The sequence below is a fragment of the Amphiprion ocellaris genome, chromosome 10 (assembly GCF_022539595.1).
Source record: "Amphiprion ocellaris isolate individual 3 ecotype Okinawa chromosome 10, ASM2253959v1, whole genome shotgun sequence".
Lineage (NCBI taxonomy): Eukaryota > Metazoa > Chordata > Actinopteri > Pomacentridae > Amphiprion > Amphiprion ocellaris.
This window is the reverse complement of record NC_072775.1, coordinates 4,086,548-4,104,320: the sequence shown is the minus strand read 5'-3', so window position 1 is coordinate 4,104,320 and position 17,773 is coordinate 4,086,548. Positions and strand designations below refer to the sequence as shown.

The following is a 17,773-nucleotide window of genomic DNA, read 5'->3' as shown; positions in this document are numbered from 1 at the left end:
TGTCACAGGTGAACTTCCAATGGTTCCATCCTTGCAGAATAAGCTTTAATCTGCCTCACAGGGTTCGTTCAGGCTCACTGGAAGGACGACTGGTATTTTAGCCACCAGTGTTTGAACGGCTGCAACCCTTTGCTGCTGCGTCAGACCCACATCCTCCCTTCAAACCTGTCCGTCACCGCTAACATGCTCCGCCCCTTCCTGCCCAAAGGCTCCTCGCTCCAACGCGAGCTCCAGGTGTGTGTTCACCTCTCTGATTCCCAGGTGTTGTGTGTTTTTAGTCGTGTGTGCTGAGGTTGTGTGATGTGGCAGGAAGGGAGGATTTACCTGTTGGACTACGAGGTTTTGGATGGCGTCCCGGCCAACGTGGTCAATGGGAAGCAGATGTACCTGTCGGCGCCGCTGTGCCTCCTTCACCTGAATCAGCAGAGCCAGCTGGTCCCCATTGCCATCCAGGTGAGCTCCTCATACAGGTAGGTGATGATCAGCATACACTGTCAAAACAAAATGTGTAAAAGGCTTTGATAATCTGGCAGCAAGAGATCCAGAAAGAAAAAAAAAGCTGGAATACTGTAATGTTTAAAAGCTGTAAAAATTGTGAAAATAATGACAAATACCTTTAAAACATTGATAAGAGACATATACACAAATACACACGATAAAAGAACTATTTTTTTTTTGTTTTGTATGATTTTCTGATTGTTTTGAGTCTTTTCCTGGTTGTGTTGTGTTTGTGTGACCACTTTATGTCTTGTGGTAATTTTATGTCTATTCTGATTATTTGGTATGTCTAATTGTCTTGTGTCTTTTTGTTGTGATCGTTTTGTGTGTTTTTCTGGTTGTTTTATGTTTGTTTTTGGTCATTTTGTGTGTATGTGATGGTTTTGTGTTTTTTTGGTTGTTTTGTGTCATTTTGTATCTTTTTGTGTCAACTGTGTCTTTTTGAGGTTATTTTGTGTCATTTGTGTCTCTCTGAGGTTGTTTCGAGTCTCTTTTTGGTTATTATGTGTCATTTTGTGGTTGTTTTGTCTGTTTCTGTGATTGATTTATGTCTCTTTTAGGTTATTTGCGTCTTTTTGTGGTCGTTGTATGTCAGATTTTAGTCGTATTTTTGTCTGTTGTTTTGTTTTGGGTTTTGGTCATTTTGTGTCTATGTGATCATTTTTGTGTCTCTTTGTGGTTGTTTAATGTTTTATGTTTTGTGTTTTATTTTGTGTCTCATCCAGATGTGCAGTCGTTATTTCCTACACTACATTAAGATTTTTTTCTTAAATCTTTACAATTATTTTACATTTTACTGTAATTTAATAACCTCTACAAAATAACAATTAAACATGATTTGTCAGTTTTTTAGTCCTAAATATACTTAATTCATTTTTTTATATGATGGCACATATTTGTAAAATAATGTTTTTTAAAAATATATTTTAAAAATCCAATTAAAAATGGTTAAAATACTCAGTTTTTACAGTGTAGTGACCCATTTCCACATTATAGTAAACTGTTCTGCCAAGCTCTCATCATTCTGAGACGTTCTCTAACAGCTGATCTGTGGGTTCCTCAGCTGCAGCAGAACCCGGGTCCTCAGAACCCGGTCTTCCTGCCCTCTGACCCCGGCTCTGACTGGCTGCTGGCTAAGATCTGGGTTCGTGCTTCTGACTTCCAGTGTCACCAGCTGGTGTTGCACTACCCGAGGACCCATGTGATTGGGGAGCTGTGCTGCGTGGCCACGCTGAGGCAGCTGCCCGATCTACACCCGCTGCACCAGGTACAGCAGCACAACAACTAGAGATCGACCGATATGGGTTTTTCAGGACCGATACCGATTATTAGTAGTTAGAGGAGGCCGATAACCGATATTTGGAGCCGATATCTATTTGCAGTAAAAGTGTAAAAATTAGCGTGAAAAAAATTGAATAATGCAAACACTGAACTTCGTTTAAATGCCTAAAGCATGTTTATTTAATCACACAAACAGAAAATAATAGCTCCAGAAGTGCATGGATTTCCTACACTCAGAAGCATCTCTTATAAAGTTGAATAGAAGCTTAAATAAATACCTCCCTGAAATTTTTCCACAGTAAATAAAGTAAAATTTAAATATAACTATAATGACTTATCTTTGCTTTAACCCTTAGGAATCTGGGGGGACAATTTGACTGAGGTCCATTTTTGACCTGTACCTTTATATTTCACCTTAAAAATTGTTGATCTTGCTTTGCTTGGTGTCCTTTTTTCAGCACAACCTCACCTGTATGATTCTACAATTATTTATACATTTTTGATATAATGTATGAACACACGACCTAAAATTGCTGAAAAAATACAAAGTCTGAGTAGAAAAAAGTTAGATTTTTTTTACTGTGGACACCATAAACGTGTGTAAAGAATCCTTTTCAGAACTTAGAATGCAAATATAAAATGTTTATGTCATAAAATAATGTGCAAATTCAGCAGTCGACACAGTTATATACCACTATTTGCACTAAAATGCAGGAAATTTTTAGGCACTTTGGCACAACTATTTACAAAATCATCAGGAGTCACAATAAAATTTTACATAAATGAATTTGTGCCACTCCAAAAAAACTTTTTCTGTCCACCACAGTCTCTACAATGGCAAAAACAATAGGAAAGGGGCTTTATGGCTCAGTGGGTAGAGTGGCCGTCTTGTAACTGGAGGGTTGCCAGTTTGATCCTGGCCTGGAGAGCTCATGTTGAGGTCTCCCTGAGCAAGACACTAAACCCCTAACTGCTCCTGATGGGTTGTGGTTAATGCCTTGCATGGCAGCTTCTACCATCAGTGTGTGAATGGGTGAATGTGATGTATAATGTAAAGCGCTTTGGGTATCGTTTCAGGTACAGTAAAGCGCTATATAAATACAGACCATTTACCATTTAGGACCATGTGGAGAATCTGGAGTCCTGGTGTTCTCCATTGCTAGAATAAGTTTATTATTATTATTATTATTATTATTATTATTATTATTATTATTATTATTTTTTATTTTTTTTTTTTTTTTTTTTTTGTTTGTTTGTTTTTTTTAAACATCTGAAGCAAAGTCTTTATTTTCTGTGCATCTTGTGTCTTCTCTGTGTCTGGCAGAGAGAGATCTGTGGCCAAAGCTAGTGAAGGACGTGCTGCTCTCCCAAAGAGTTATAACTATCCCCTGACTAAATAAAATGATAGAAAGTTCCAAATCCGCACTTTGGCCATCTCTCCTCTGTGTATTTCTTAAATATTCCACTCTCTTACTAGTAACACAGAGACGCTCTGACTGGGATCATGCCTGTGCAGACGCTCTCATCCCCCAGGTGCTGCAAGTGTTGAAGCGTCTTTGTCCCAGGTGCTTCCAGCAGGGAGTCTCAGAGCTGCTTGTTTTTCACACGTCACTCCCTAAGAGTTGCAAAACTCTCCCTGATGTTTCTGATTGTTTTTGTGTCGGCTACAGAAGGCTTCAAAGAATCTCCCGTTTAGCCGTTCACCATACAATGACGCACGAAATGCTCTCGTCTAGAGTTCGCTCAAAAGTACAGCGTTTATTACTGATCATAACTCTGGTTTTACTTGGTTGATCAACACTCTTCAAAAACTGGTAGAAAGTTCAAAATCCGCACTTTTGACACACGTTTAAAGGGAGACTCGTCGACGCTTCATCTTCCTGCTTCGTTCGATTACGCAGAGGATTAAGTAATTCACAGACATGTCGGGAGGTAATAGGAGATAGCAGAGCTGCCGCTAATGTTTACTCCGCTCTTACGTTATTCTGCTGCTCACTGTAACGTTAGTAGTAGTTGTGAGATCTAGAGCACTGGGATGTTTATTACAATTTCGGAAGAGTTTTCTGCATTTACCTTTGACACGTGTTTTCTCTCTGGAGCTTCTCACATGAGAACACTTTCCCTCTCTGCTGTGTGTGTGTGTGTGTGTGTGTGTGTGTGTGTGTGTGTGTGTGTGTGTGTGTGTGTGTGTGTGTGTGTGTGTGTGTGTGAGGGTGTGAGGACAGCTACTGCTTCAGAGGCTCTGCCACTGAAGCTTAACCAATCAGAGCGCGGGGTGGATAGTGCTGGAGACAGAAAGCAGGAGAGAGAGACGCGGCTGCATCTGAAATAACTCAGGTTTAAATTGATTTCTTCATATCGGCCCGTCGGATTAAAAAAAGGCCGATGCCGATATACGTCAAATGTCCAAATATCGGCACCGATAATCGGCCCGACCGATAATCGGTCGATCTCTAACAACAACAACACAACACGGACCCACAACGTTCTACAGTCACAGCTAGTCCAGAATGTCTCAAATGTCTGGTTGTTTTGTGACTTTTTGTGGTTGTTTTGTGTGTTTTTGTGATTGTTTTGTGTCTTTTTCTGGTTGTTTTGTGCCTTTTTATGGTTGCTTTTGCACTTTTGTGGTTGTTTTGTGCCTTTTTGTGGTTGTTTTGTGTGTTTTTGTGGTTGTTTTGTGTCTTTTTCTGGTTGTTTTGTGCCTTTTAGTGGTTGTTTTGTGGCTTTTTGTGATTGTTTTGTGTGCTTTTGGTCATTTTGTGTAGAGTCATGTTATTTCCTCCTCTCTGATTGGTTGTTTTTGTGTCCAGCTGTTGATGCCACATGTTAAGACGTCGCTGCAGATAAACCTTCAGGCCCGAACGTCTCTGCTGGCAGCTGACGGTGTGTTTGATAAGGTAAAACCTCACAAACAATAGAGTTGAACAAGTCTAACAATGTAAAACGGTTGTTTTGGGTATATTTTTTTGCTTGTTTTATGTCTTTTTGGGTGTTTTTATGTTTTGTTCTGCTTGTATTGTGTCTTGTGTCACTTTTGGTCATTTTGTGTTTGTGTGATTACTGTGTGTCGCTTTGTGGTTCTTTTGTATCTTTCTGTGGTTCTTCAGTGTCTTTTTGTGGTTATTTTATGTCTTTCTGTGGTTATTTTGTATCTTTTTGTGGTTCTTGTGTGTCTCTGTGGTTATTTTGTGCCTTCCTCTGGTTATTTTGTGGCTCTTTTGTGTCTTTTTGTTGTTATTTTGTGGCTTTCTATGTTTATTTTGTGTCTTTTGTGTCTTTTTGTGGTTATTTTATGTCTTTCTGTGGTTCTGTTGTGTCTTTTTGTGGTTTTGTGTCTCTGCGGTTCTTTTGTGTCTTTTTGTGGTTCTTTTGTGTATTCCTGTGGTTATTTTGTGTCTTTCTGTGATTATTTCGTGTCTTTCTGGGGTTATTTTGTGTCTCTTTTGGTTGTTTGTCTTTTGAACTGCAGATAAGAACAGTAATGCGGTTTTTCTCCTTACTGTATCTCCTGTTGGTCCTTCAGGCGATGGACTCTGGTCTGAAGACGTTACCCGTCCTGCTGTCCCGGGCCTCGGCCAAGACCACCTATTGGTCCTTGTGCATCCCTGATGACCTGAAAGACCGTGGCTTGGACAACCTGCCGCAGAGCTACTACGCTCAGGACGCACTGAAGGTCTGGGACGCACTGCACAGGTAAACAAACGCACCTGATCACTCCATGTAAAAAAACACTTTTTCACCTGAGACATCATTAAGATCTGTGTGTGTGTGTGTGTGTGTGTGTGTGTGTGTGTGTGTGTGTGTGTGTCAGTTTTGTAGTCAGTTGGGTAAATGTTTATTACAGCAGAGACGATGACGTTCAGCTGGACTCGGAGCTTCAACACTGGATCACAGATATCAACACACACGGCTTCACGCACAACTCAGGTTCTGTTTGTTTGCTTGTTCATTGTAAAAAGCTGATCGTAAAATGTACAGTAACTAGCTGGCAGCAATTGGCAACTTGCTGTAGTTTGTTTTACAGTAAGCTTACTGTAAACTTAATCACAGTACCGATGTTGTTTACAGTAATAATTATCTTGCTGTAAATGCAATCACAGTAATAGGGTACTGTATTTATTGTCACAGCAATGATGTGAAGCATGAGATTACTGTAACAAGCATTATTGTACTTTTTTAATACTGTAAATAAATTATTTGTGAAAAATTATATATACTGTAAAATAAACAGTCCCTTACCACAAAAATTTAATTTATCACCATATATATATATATATATATATATATTTTTTTTTTTTTTTTTTTTTTTTTTTATTTATTTTTTTTTTCATTTTGTAGACAACAACACTTAATACACTGGACCAAACGTCTTTTATTTTAATCAGACCTGAAGAATCTAAGTTTCTTTTCACGAGTTATTCAAAGGTTATATTGACTATTTACTGTCAATTTACTGCATACAAAAATAAATGTATATATTTATACTGCTATCAAGAGACGTCTCATTTACACGATGTGGCAGTTCAGCTTTTAGGCTTGTTTTAGGCTTGTTTCCATAGAGCTGGTCGCTTGTTTATATCGCAAGATCTGGCAACGTTGATTAAAAGTCTCACCTGGTGTTACTTGTTCTGTCTACATGTGGACTGAGGGACTCATTTTGTTGGACCATCTTGCCAGTCCTTCTGCTCGCTTGATCTTTGGAGGCACACTTCCTCTGCTCTGAATTTATCCTGACAAAAATCTTCAAACACAACACACATCATACATTACACCAGTTAAGGAGAAAAATATGGCTAAAATGATCCACATAGTACTATTTACTGGTCCATGCGTGTGTAATACCCCCCAACAGATCTGGTCCACTAAGTCTTTCCCTGTCAAAAAACAACACCATTTCCAGAATGTTCTGTTTGAAAAATAGAATAACTTACATTTTGTAACTGGGTCAAAGTTTTACCTGTCAATGTGTTGTTTGTCTGGCCCGCTTTGGTCGTCAGTTTTCCCTCAGTAGCTAACAGCAGAAAAACGAGTGATGAAATTTACCAAACAGACGTAGCTAACAGATGTAGCTAACAGACATAGCTAACGGACATAGCTAACAGACAGCTAACGGACATAGCTAACAGACGTAGCTAACACAGAAACACACACATAGCTAACGGACGCAGCTAACAGACGTAGCTAACACAGAAACGCACACATAGCTATCGGACTTAGCTAACACACAGACGCGCGCGCGCTCTAACGTACGCGGTTTAAATTTAACGTTTATCCGGTAACGTTACTCCTTGGTTAACTTCTTAACATTATCAACAAATGTAAAAACCGAACTCTATCAGAATTTCATCAGCAACTAGTTTACTAAAGTCCAGGACACTGACTAGCTAAGGAGAGCGGATCTCTTTTCTCTCTCAGTCAGTTACCGTTGGACACACCTGGCCGTTACCGGACCAAACTACTTCAATTTAACGTAAAATTACAAAATAATGAAGTGAGTTACCTGCTGGAGTCACTTACAAAAAAGTATAATCTTGACTAGTGAGGTCCAGGAAACAACTTTGGAATAAAACAGGCGACCAGAAACCTTTAAAGTTTAGGAGGATATTAAGATGGCGGCTCCTCGGTTTTAATATGTTTGTTGGGAACGATGCAAAATGTCCTGTGAAAATTCCCGCTTAAAATTAGTCATGTGATTCACAGTAAAGAAGTATCTGCTGTAAATTTGTCCTCTCAGTGAATTTTACCCATGATGCATTGCAGATCTACAGCAACTTACTGTAGACAGGTTCTACAGTGGATGTTTGGTCATTTTACAGTAATATTACCGTAAAAACTACAGGAAAAACTGCAGAAACTTGTTACAGTGTTGATTAACTGCCCCACTGTAGTTTGTGTTCATGTCAATGTGTGCACAGAAACAATAAAAAATCTGCAAATTTTCACATTACTGAGACGTGAGGACATTTACACAAATTTATAAATGCAAACACAAATGTACATAAATGAGCAAATGTGCACAAATGATTAACATTTACAAAGCTAAAGATAAAGCTTTAAATGTGTACACAAAGCTGTATATGTTTAAACAAACGAATGGTGCATGCAAATCTATACAAAAGTGAATGTATACAAATACTAAAAATAAATTAGTCTAATAAGTCTCGGTAAATGTGTACACAAATGAGTGTAAACCCGTACATAAACTATTAAAATGTACACAAATCTACAGACAAAAAATATCTACAGAAAAATATATGTGTTCGCAGGTCAGTCATATGTCTGCAAATCTACACAAATACTGTATATACACAAATATGAAAATATTTACAAAATGTGTTCAGATATTTACATATTTATAAAACTGGAAATGTAAACACAAAATTGTAAATGATTATATACAAATGTACAAATGTGTAAATATCTACACCAAAAATGTAAATATGCAACCAAATCTGTAAATGTGTGTAAATATTTACATGAATGTGTAAATGTGAACACGTCTGTGCAGGTTTCCCTCAGTCCTTCAACACCAAAGCTGAAGTGTCCAAGTTTGTCACGATGATCATTTTTTCGTGTTCACCTCTGCACTCTGCTGTTAACTTCTCTCAGGTGAGTCAAACACAGGCACACTACAGAACAACAACAATAGAAATAAAAATAACAACAACAGCAATAAAAACAATAACTAGAAAAGTACTCAGAGAGCTCAGTACTCCTCCAAGGCCACTCATTCCCCCATATGGCATTGTCAGAAATGCAGCATTTTTCTTTAGAAATGCAGTATTTGTTTATTTATTAATTATTGATGATCAGAAATCACAGCACCATAGAATATTTCTGTACTCGCAAACAAAATGACCTTGCGCTGAGCACAGGTGTGTGTTCTGCATGTGTACGTTATGTACAGATACCAAATCACGTGACCTAAATATGTAGTGGGCAGCGGGAATTGATGGGACTCAGAAACACTCCACAATTTAATTAGTGTTCACTTTTTGTCATGGCTATCTGGCAATGATACGGAAATCTTAAACAAATCACCACATTTGTCCAAAATGATTAGAAATTTGTTAAACATCTAGGATGGCTTAGAAGAGTTCCAAAAATGACTAAAAACAATAAAAAAAACACGTACACAATGACTCATAAAATAAATGTGTTCTCAAAATGTAACTTTAACAAATCCGTGGATCCAGACTATAAGCCACATCACTGCCAAAATCTAATTACTTGGTCCTTGTGTCATTTCTGACCTTCCTGAAAATTTCATCCAAATCCATTAGTCCATTTTTGAGTCATGTTGCTCACAGACAGACAGACAGACAGACAGACAGACAGACAGACAGACAGACAGACAGACCAACACAAATCGTCAAATAACTCCACCGAGGCTCTGCCTCCTTGGCGGAGTAAAAATTCTCACTATGATGACAATGTGTATAAAAATATTACAAAGGAGAGAAAAGTTGATCATTGGTTGAGTCATTCTGACTGTATAGACGTGAGATTTAAAACAATTTAAATCTGAAAAATAAAATTTCTCTCACACTGAACCAGGAAGGTTTTCTTTGCTCACAAATACAGGATTCATTTCATTCATGTTTTCTATACTAAAGGCCTCACACTGCTTTTCTCTCTGAACATCTGGAACATCTGCTCCTTCATTCCTTTAACATCTGCTCCTTCCTCTGCTGCAGCTGGACTTCGCTCTCTGGATGCCCAACTGCCAGGTGGCCATGTTGCGTCCTCCTCCGCAGGTCAAAGGCGGCGTGACGGAGGACGACATCCTGTCCTTCCTGCCCGATGTCAACTCCACGTGTCGCGTCCTGATGACACTGGAGATGCTGTAACAGCCTGCCCACGACTCTGTGAGGCTCCGCCCACCTCGATAATAAACAAACTCGAAATTAACGCGTTAAAATCCCAGCCCTAAAAATAATAGTAAAAGTTTTTTTTCTTTCTGTGCATCCCGGTGACGGTCTGCGGCCCGGTGGTTGGACACCCCTGTTTTAGACGAGGCGTGACTTTGGCTGCGCCCATCTTTCCCAGACAGTCTGTGGTCGCTGTCTTAATATAACGCGATATATAATATAAATAATGTGAGTGTGTGTCTCCCCCTGCAGGTTCCTCTGTGCCACTACAACGAGGCCATCTTTGCAGACGGCGCCCACCGCAGGCTGGTGGAGGAGGTGCAGGCTCAACTTGCCACCATTTCTAAAGACATCGTCGAGCGCAACAGCCGGCTGGAGCTGCCGTATCCGTACCTCTGTCCATCACACATCGAGAACAGCGTCGCCATCTGACCTCATCCGACAGCAGCAATTATTGATAACAGGAGTGAAAATCCATCAAACCATTATTATTACTATCAATTAATTGATTCTATTGTATTTTAATCAAATTAATGTTCTGTAAAATGTCAGAAATCATATCTAGTGATTGATTGTTTTAGCTCATGATAACAAAGAGCCAGCAGTGGAAGAAGTACTTTAAATACTGAAGTAAAAGTAGTAAAATTCTACTTCAGTATAACAATCAACGGCCCATATTAGAGTCATATTTATCATGTTACTGGATGAAAACCATGTGTTTGTGTGCTTTTTAAGGTGAAACCAATTTAAATTAGTTGAATTTTCTTCATGTGATCAGTAGTTTTATTTTAATCTTCCATAACGCACCGTGATCTGTTTTCTTATTACATACTGTGCTGTTAATCTGACTCTAATCACTTGGAATGCAGTAAAAAGTGCAATATTTCAGTCTGGATATACTGGAGTACAAATATAAAGTGGTATAAAATCAAAGTAAAGTCCAGGCACCTCAAAACTGTAATACTGCAGCTGCATACATGCCTATAAATGTGATTTAAATTTTAAAAATTTAAATAAAATGCTTGCTTACACTGAATCTTTGGATTCGTTGGTTTTTCATGTGTAATTTTATAGGATTTTAACCTTAATATTAAAATTAATAAATGATTAACAACATTCTAGCCTAAGTATTTATTTATTCATTCATTTTTATTTAATTTTATTATCCCTTATTAATCCCACGAGGGGAATTTCTGATTTTCGCATCTCTCCCCAATTGGGGGAGTCAGAGCGACGGGTCAGCCGCGGTACAGCACCCCTGGAGCAGGAAGGGTTAAGGGCCTTGCTCAAGGGCCCAACAGTGGTTGCATCGGGGCTTGAACCTCTGACCTTCTGATCAGTAGTCCATAGACTTAACCGTTGTGCCACCACTGTCCCCACATTTAATTTAGTCACATAAATTATCATTTGATGTCTTAACAGTGATATTTAAACGTGTGGAATCCACTTTGGCTCCGTTGTTCTCTTGGTTTGAAGATGATGAAAAATAAATGTTGTGACTTCAGAAACACGAAGCCAGGTTGTAATTTCAAAATAAAAGCACCTCCAGCTTTGCTCCTCTCGGATTTACCTGCAGTAAACTAAACAGATGTGGTATGACTGAAACAAAGCAGGACACGTGAATTCTTTTTAATAATAAAATCATTCTTTCTTGCATGCAGTTTATTTAGTTTCTTGTGTCGCATTCACTCAAAATCTGAAGGCACAACTGTCCAAAATAAAACTACTGAGAGAATAACACTGAGAAATGAGACAAAAGTTTCTCTCAATGTTAAATAATACAGTGAAATAACACTTTTTTTTTTTTTTTTTACGGTTCCTGTATTTTCCAACTCATTTCCACTAGAAGCTGTAAATAAAATCCTGTGAAATGTGGTGATAATTATAAAGGGAAATCTTTTACAGATGGTTGCAGATGTGCTTCTGTAAATGTTTTACTGATGTTTCTGCTTTCTGACCTGCAGTGGAAAACAAATACGTATTTTTTAGATTAAAAATTATTTGCAAAACCGTAGCTCTGCTTTCACCGTTTCGCTAATAATTAGTAATTGTGCAGGAAGTTCTTGGAAATTTCCTGATTTTTTTTGTACATTTTGTTCAAATGAGCAGGAAAACATGATCCATAAAAGCTGTGTCTCTGGATGTGATAATACATTAAATATTTCGTGTGAAGTTTGATCATGGCGGCTCCTCTCCTCATGAATCACAGTTCCATCAGACCCGTCGGTGTTTCCTGCAGCTTGCTTCGAGGTTAAGTCTCCTTCCAAATAAAAGCCTCTTCGCCCTCTAGCTGGTGGGATCCACCACCAGGACTTTGCACTCCCTCTTGGCGATCTTGTCCAGCGACAGCAGCGTCTTGTCCTGCGGTGGCAGGTAGAGCGGCCAGCCAACCGGCGAGCCGACGGGCGGCGTGATGGCCCGGTGCTCCATGGCGCTGCCCGTCCTGGAAACACACACCGACATCATCAGATAACTACCTAATCCAATGTGATATCCGCTCGGTCTGGAATGAGAGCTTTACCTCATGATGTGCGATCGAGACGGCTGCTGGTGGGAGAAGGACTGAGATCGACCCAGACTGGCCTGGTGTCGGTCCAATAGGTCTCGAACCGCCGGGCTGGACGGGCTGTTTTTACCTGCGTGATGATGAGACGATGAGATGACAGCTTTTACATTGAGCAGTAGAGGCTTTGTGGTGTTTTAGTGACATTTATTCACATGAAAAAATGAGAACAGATGTGAAAATGTTCAAATGTGGACTAACCTGGAACAAGCATACACTAGTTTATGGACATGAGAAGTTCATAATGTTTAAAGTTTGTGTTGAGATAAAACATTTTTAGACTCGCCTTCAAGTAAAGTTCCCTTTTATTTCTCTTTTATCACTCTCTGCCTTTTTATCCATTGTAAAATGTTCACTGCTTGTTGTCCCTTTTTCTATCCTCCTGATCTTAATCTCTTTCTATCTTTTATTTTCTCTTCAGTTTCTCTCTTAATACCCGTGTGTGATGTTGTCCTTTTAACCATTTATAGTTTTAAATGTGTAATTCATTTTGCAATAAAAACTGTTTATTTTGGATGTTTACCACAGGAATGGAGAAAAAAGGATGAATATCTGTTGAGTGTTTTGTTGTTGCAAGTATGAAATCTCGAACTAAGAATTGGCTATCGCAGGATATTCATGTAAGCATGGTGGGATATAACACTGAATATGTATAAAATGGAAGAGATGACAGCGTTTGTAAACAAAAAACAAGACTGGTTTGTAGCTTGTTGGGGAAAATGGGATATAAAAATTAAAAAGCCCAATTTAATTTTGAGTATGAAAATTTAAAGACAATGTAATGGTCACTCCCTAATGTTCCTAAAGATGCAAATGTTTCCGTTTATTTTATTTTATTTTATTTTATTATTTTGATGGAAAATTGATTTCTGAATAAAGAAAAATGATAATATTGTGCACATGTGAATTATACCCATCACTAAAAATTGTTGAAACTGATAAAGAATTAAAAAAAAAAAAAGTTAATGTTGAGATTTTGATCTGTTTCTTTTCTATTTACAGATTTAGAACTTCCAGAAACGTTTTTCACACCACTTTGCATGTGAGCTCTAGAAAGAAGTTTCACCATGCTGAATGTATTTCCAGCAACTTGCTCCTCTGTTCACTGTTTTTGAGCCATGCTGCATTTATTTTACTGACTCTGTTTATTTTATTTTCCTTTCAGTCTCTGCTCTGTGGAAACTGCCTGCAGTTCATCTGAAAACTTTCAGATTTTTTTGTCATATGAGTGTTGGTGTTTGTTCTGGATACTCATTCTGAGGAGTGCAGATTTTTTTGTCTTTTACAGAATCTACAGAATTTAGTGCAAACAAATGATTTTAGCCTATTTTATTAGACATGTAAAGAAAAGGGATTTGGTAAAGCATCATAATTTTACGCTTATATTTGGTTCATTTTCCTGATGGATCAACGCATCACAGATGAGTAGTCGACGGACCATCAGAAAGCTGAAAATATTACAATTACTTCTGTGGTGTCACTTTTCTGCGTTTTAATAAGCTGAAGCTTTCGTGTCTCTCAACCAAACGCCGGGAAATACATGAAATACTCACACTGCGACTCCATCATCTGCACCATGGCGACAGAGGAGGAGGAGGATGCTGAGGAAGAGGAGGAGGACCAGTGGATGGGACAATGACACAAACACTTCCGATTACGTCACACAGAACAGCCAAGCGGTGCGCCCCCCAGTGGTGGATTCAGAGGAGCAGCTGCAGGCCACTTCTGCACCATCAGTAGCATGGGGGCCAGTACAGAAGTGAGGGACTGCTGAAGTCCATGGGATATATCTTGCATACAGTTCTATTTGAAATTCATTATGATCACGTCTTTACAAATTTCATAATTATTTGAAATGGAAACAATCATTTATTAATAAAAAAGTGACTAGATATCACTAAAATGTCAACTATGATACAAAAAATCCCGCAATTATATATTGACCCATACAGAATGACTTGAAAATGATCCACAATTACAGAAAATTCGTCCAGAGTAACAGGAAATTACTTGAAAATTATCCCAAAAACACAAAAATGATCCAAAATGATAAAAAACGATCCAAGCTGACATAAAGCTTGTTGAAAATAACAGAAAAAAATTGTCCAAAATGACTTTAAAATTATCCATAATTCTGGAAAATTGGTCCAGAATGACATGAAATTTGTCCTAAATGACTGGAAAATTTATATATAATATACAATAGAGGGACTTTTGAAGTCCATGGGATGTATCTGCATACATTTTTATTAAAAGAAGTGACTGTATGAAAATGTTCTGCAGGACTTTAAACCTTCATGTTTTCTTTCTGTACCTCTGCATGAATCACTGACCTCTTTTGACTCGGAACTTATTATCACAGACTATTTTCTGTATTGTACACCATGTGTACACTTCATGTTTCATTTCTATTGTCTGGCTAATCTATGTCTTCTGTTCAATCATAATTTGACTACGTATCTGTCGTAGTCATTATGATTTCTATTTTCATTTTCTCAAGCTGCACTGCAGACCTGGTAAAGCTGTCTTTTCTGGTAGGCAATGGAACACAATGATCATCATCTAAATTATGCAGATTTCTGCACATTAGTCTGTTTTGAATTCTTCAGAGTCCTGAATTAAAAACCTGACCTTTGGATGTGCTTTTCTTAATACTTTATTTTACATTGCCTCCCTCATTTCTCTTTTACGGTTTTGTCCTATCTGTATCATTTTTCAACCTCTTATCAAAGTCCCAGATTTTCTTCAAACACAATACATTTGTTGTGATGTTATTTTGCTTTCAGTCGTCCCTTCTTGTAAAATTTTGCCAAACTGTGGCTGCATCAACTATAATATGAATAAAATGACAAACAAGAAAAGGCAACCATCAATCACTTTTGTTATCAGACAACTGTTTCCCATTTGTGGCTGAAACATTTTATAAATGCAAACATATTTTTCTTTCTCTGGCAGCAACACAGCAGATAAAAACTCCAGTGAAAGATGAGACAGAGATGTTTGGAGAGGTTAAAGGTATATTTCAGATGCGGTGGCTGATGCTATGTAGGAAAGAGAACCAGGTAGAGTTAATTTCCTTCAGAGAGCAGCAGAGGAAAAAAGCAGCAGAAAATCCTCAGAACTCAACATGATCAGTGTAACAGCTGACAGTAAAAATTCAAATGTAATGTAACAATCACAAATAATATAATCTCAGTAAGAACAATAATACTTTGTTGTGACAGGATTCTAGTGTCACAGAGAGTTTAAGACAGACTGACAAAACTACAGAACGACATTCTCAAAACAATGTAATGTCTGTGAAGCTCATTCAGAAGCTTTCAAGCTAAATCAAGGATTTGGTAGCTTTAGGATGTTATTTACCATTTATACCACATTGCCAGGCACACATAAAGCTTTGTCCATTTACATTTAAGCCGAGGATGAGACGTCAGACTTTACTCTGACAGTTGAAAGTCTCAGTCGGCAGCAGAGGTAAAACATGAGGACAGGCCTGATGCTCTGATCTCTGAGGCCATAGATGAGTGAACTCAGACATCTGGGCACAATGAAAATAAACATATAAACAAGGCTTTGGATGCGGAAAAACACAACCCTGACCACTACTGTTGACAGAGCAATGAGCAGTGGATAGTAAACTGTGGAGGAGAGGCTGAGGCCCAACTGCACCAGATGCAGCAGCAGTGTGTTTCGAGCCTTATGGGCTGAAGCTTTGTCTGCAGAGGCCGACCTGGCTGCTGCTGCAACACCAATATAGGAGGAAATGATTGCCACACCGGCTGATGTGAACACAAAACCTGCGAATGCTTTGTTATAAGCATGAGATATTGGTCCAACTAACATGCTTAAGCCCGAACAGAATCCTTTGACCTGTAGATTCAGCAGGTTGTCAAAAGGAAGTTCTAACAGCAGAAGAACTCGAATGACAACATTTAGAGAAGAAAACGTCCAAATCAAAATTATTGACACACCTGTGTTTCTGACAGTGACGATATCAGCATGTCTCAGTGGGTAACACACAGCAACATATCTCTCCACAGACATCACCACCAGAGTGAGAGGAGAGATCGTAGTGGTGAGATTAGCAAGCTGGGTGAGGAATCCACATAGAGGATACGTCATTATTACACTATAAGCAGCCAACAGGAACAGAACCTGACTCAGAACCAGCTGCACAGTTTCAGCAAACAACAGGTTATACAGCAGAATGTACCGAGCAGTCTCACAAAACACAGCTTTACTCCTCAGAGTGAACAACATGATCCCATTAATGTAGAGAAACACACAGGATGGAATTGTAGACAGAGTTGAAACCATCAGAATTTCAAGGAACCTGTCATCCTGAGCTTCATCGTGAATGGAATCATTCGCATGAGACATTTTGGAGAAAAACTGAACCTCTCATTATCCCTGGAAATAAAACACAAAGACAACCTGGCAGTTTGTATTCAAACCATGAAGATCCAGAGTCATCACAGGCATCTGTTGAGTCTGCAGGTTGGAGGTTGTTCTGGTTTCCAGGTGAGCAGAGCTGGACTGCAAGGTTTCTACCATCACACACTGTATATGAGCTTCGTCCTCACAAACATCTCACGTGACTTCATCACCTGTCCATAGGGTTAACAGCCGATCAACAGATATTTCCTGCTGTATTGCTGACATCACAATAAAGGAGCTGTTGTGTCCTTGGTGACATGTGGTGCTGTTTTAATTTGTTGTTGTGGGTCAATTCAGACAAAATCCAGGAAATATGTTGCTTCCTCCCAACAATTTGAGTTGGGAAGCCCTTCTAAGGGTTCAGTATTGTTAGAGTTATTAATATAACTGCCATTGTCACAAAAGGTTGTAAAGACTCAGACAACATTACTTCTTCCAGATTTGAATGGCAACAGCTGGTGCCAAATTTTTGATCACTATCCCTTGAAATTGGACAAAAAGGGCAAAAGTTTAAAACAAGGGTGGTTGTGGAGCCCCAGAAAGTTCCTGGAAGTGTGTGTATAGGGATGAATAGATAATCCCTCCTCAAAATATAGTCTTTGGTCAACATTTCACTAACTTTTTAGGCCTCAAACATCAGTGGAACTAAATGTGTGGCATGTATGACAAGACAAGGTTCTAGTTTTTGCTATTTTAACAAAATGGTGATGTGGTTGGAGCACAAAAATTGGTGTGCAAAGTGTACTGTATATTGTCTTTTTTAACACAATTCATTAGAATCACGCTTGATCATTAAATGTTAAGGAGTGTTATATTGATGATGACTGAGTTGAGTTGCTGCCATGTAGGGGAAGGCTTTGTCAGGGATCAGCGATGGCTACCAAGATGGCAGACTCCCAAAAAGCCCCCCCATAAGGATGAAATGAAAGAGTGGGTCTAACATACTGCAGGTCTGAATGGGTGGAGCACATGAAAAGCTGACATGCTTGCAATGACCAACAGCCCATGGCCTGAAATTAGGTGCTTCAGAAAGACTCAGCTGGCAGCTGTTAAAACTGTGCCAATACGCCAGGAATGGCCAGAGAATAGGTCAGAGAAGATTTGGAATGTTGTCAGAATT

The 17,773-nt window shown here is 38.8% G+C and overlaps 3 protein-coding genes across 3 annotated transcripts; 1 reads left to right on the top strand and 2 right to left on the bottom strand.

Annotated features, from left to right (window-relative positions):
* Nucleotides 1–280: 280 nt before the first annotated feature.
* On the top strand, nucleotides 281–10,679 carry LOC111582940 (hydroperoxide isomerase ALOXE3-like). The gene is made up of 8 exons (XM_055014096.1): nucleotides 281–453; nucleotides 1,562–1,765; nucleotides 4,593–4,679; nucleotides 5,306–5,475; nucleotides 5,594–5,709; nucleotides 8,291–8,391; nucleotides 9,480–9,650; nucleotides 9,906–10,679. Exons 1-7 carry the CDS (start codon nucleotides 301–303, stop codon nucleotides 9,630–9,632), a joined length of 984 nt encoding a protein of 327 aa, XP_054870071.1. The 5' UTR covers nucleotides 281–300; the 3' UTR covers nucleotides 9,633–9,650; nucleotides 9,906–10,679.
* Nucleotides 10,680–11,204: 525 nt separating this feature from the next.
* LOC111582939 (trafficking protein particle complex subunit 14-like) lies at nucleotides 11,205–13,885 on the bottom strand. The gene is made up of 3 exons (XM_023291825.3): nucleotides 13,770–13,885; nucleotides 12,175–12,289; nucleotides 11,205–12,096 (listed from the first exon to the last, which is right to left on the bottom strand). The coding sequence occupies exons 1-3, from the start codon at nucleotides 13,792–13,794 to the stop codon at nucleotides 11,940–11,942; spliced, it is 297 nt and encodes a 98-aa protein (XP_023147593.1). The 5' UTR covers nucleotides 13,795–13,885; the 3' UTR covers nucleotides 11,205–11,939.
* A 1,741-nt stretch (nucleotides 13,886–15,626) lies between these two features.
* On the bottom strand, nucleotides 15,627–16,663 carry LOC111582938 (odorant receptor 131-2-like). The gene has a single exon (XM_023291824.3). The coding sequence runs from the start codon at nucleotides 16,594–16,596 to the stop codon at nucleotides 15,628–15,630; it is 969 nt and encodes a 322-aa protein (XP_023147592.2). The 5' UTR covers nucleotides 16,597–16,663; the 3' UTR covers nucleotide 15,627.
* Nucleotides 16,664–17,773: the final 1,110 nt, after the last annotated feature.

What these genes read in the sequence shown, in the direction of transcription:
- LOC111582938 (XM_023291824.3), bottom strand. Translation starts at nt 16,596, where the DNA reads ATGTCTCATGCGAATGATTCCATTCACGATGAAGCTCAGGATGACAGG.
- LOC111582939 (XM_023291825.3), bottom strand. Translation starts at nt 13,794, where the DNA reads ATGGTGCAGATGATGGAGTCGCAGT. An exon ending in GCAGATGATGGAGTCGCAGT is followed by an intron (nt 12,290 to 13,769) that starts GTGAGTATTTCA and finishes ATCATCACGCAG; the next exon opens with GTAAAAACAGCCCGTCCAGC. An exon ending in TCTCGATCGCACATCATGAG is followed by an intron (nt 12,097 to 12,174) that starts GTAAAGCTCTCA and finishes GTGTGTTTCCAG; the next exon opens with GACGGGCAGCGCCATGGAGC.
- LOC111582940 (XM_055014096.1), top strand. Translation starts at nt 301, where the DNA reads ATGTGGCAGGAAGGGAGGATTTACCTGTTGGACTACGAGGTTTTGGAT. An exon ending in CTGACGGTGTGTTTGATAAG is followed by an intron (nt 4,680 to 5,305) that starts GTAAAACCTCAC and finishes TTGGTCCTTCAG; the next exon opens with GCGATGGACTCTGGTCTGAA. An exon ending in GTCTGGGACGCACTGCACAG is followed by an intron (nt 5,476 to 5,593) that starts GTAAACAAACGC and finishes TGTGTGTGTCAG; the next exon opens with TTTTGTAGTCAGTTGGGTAA.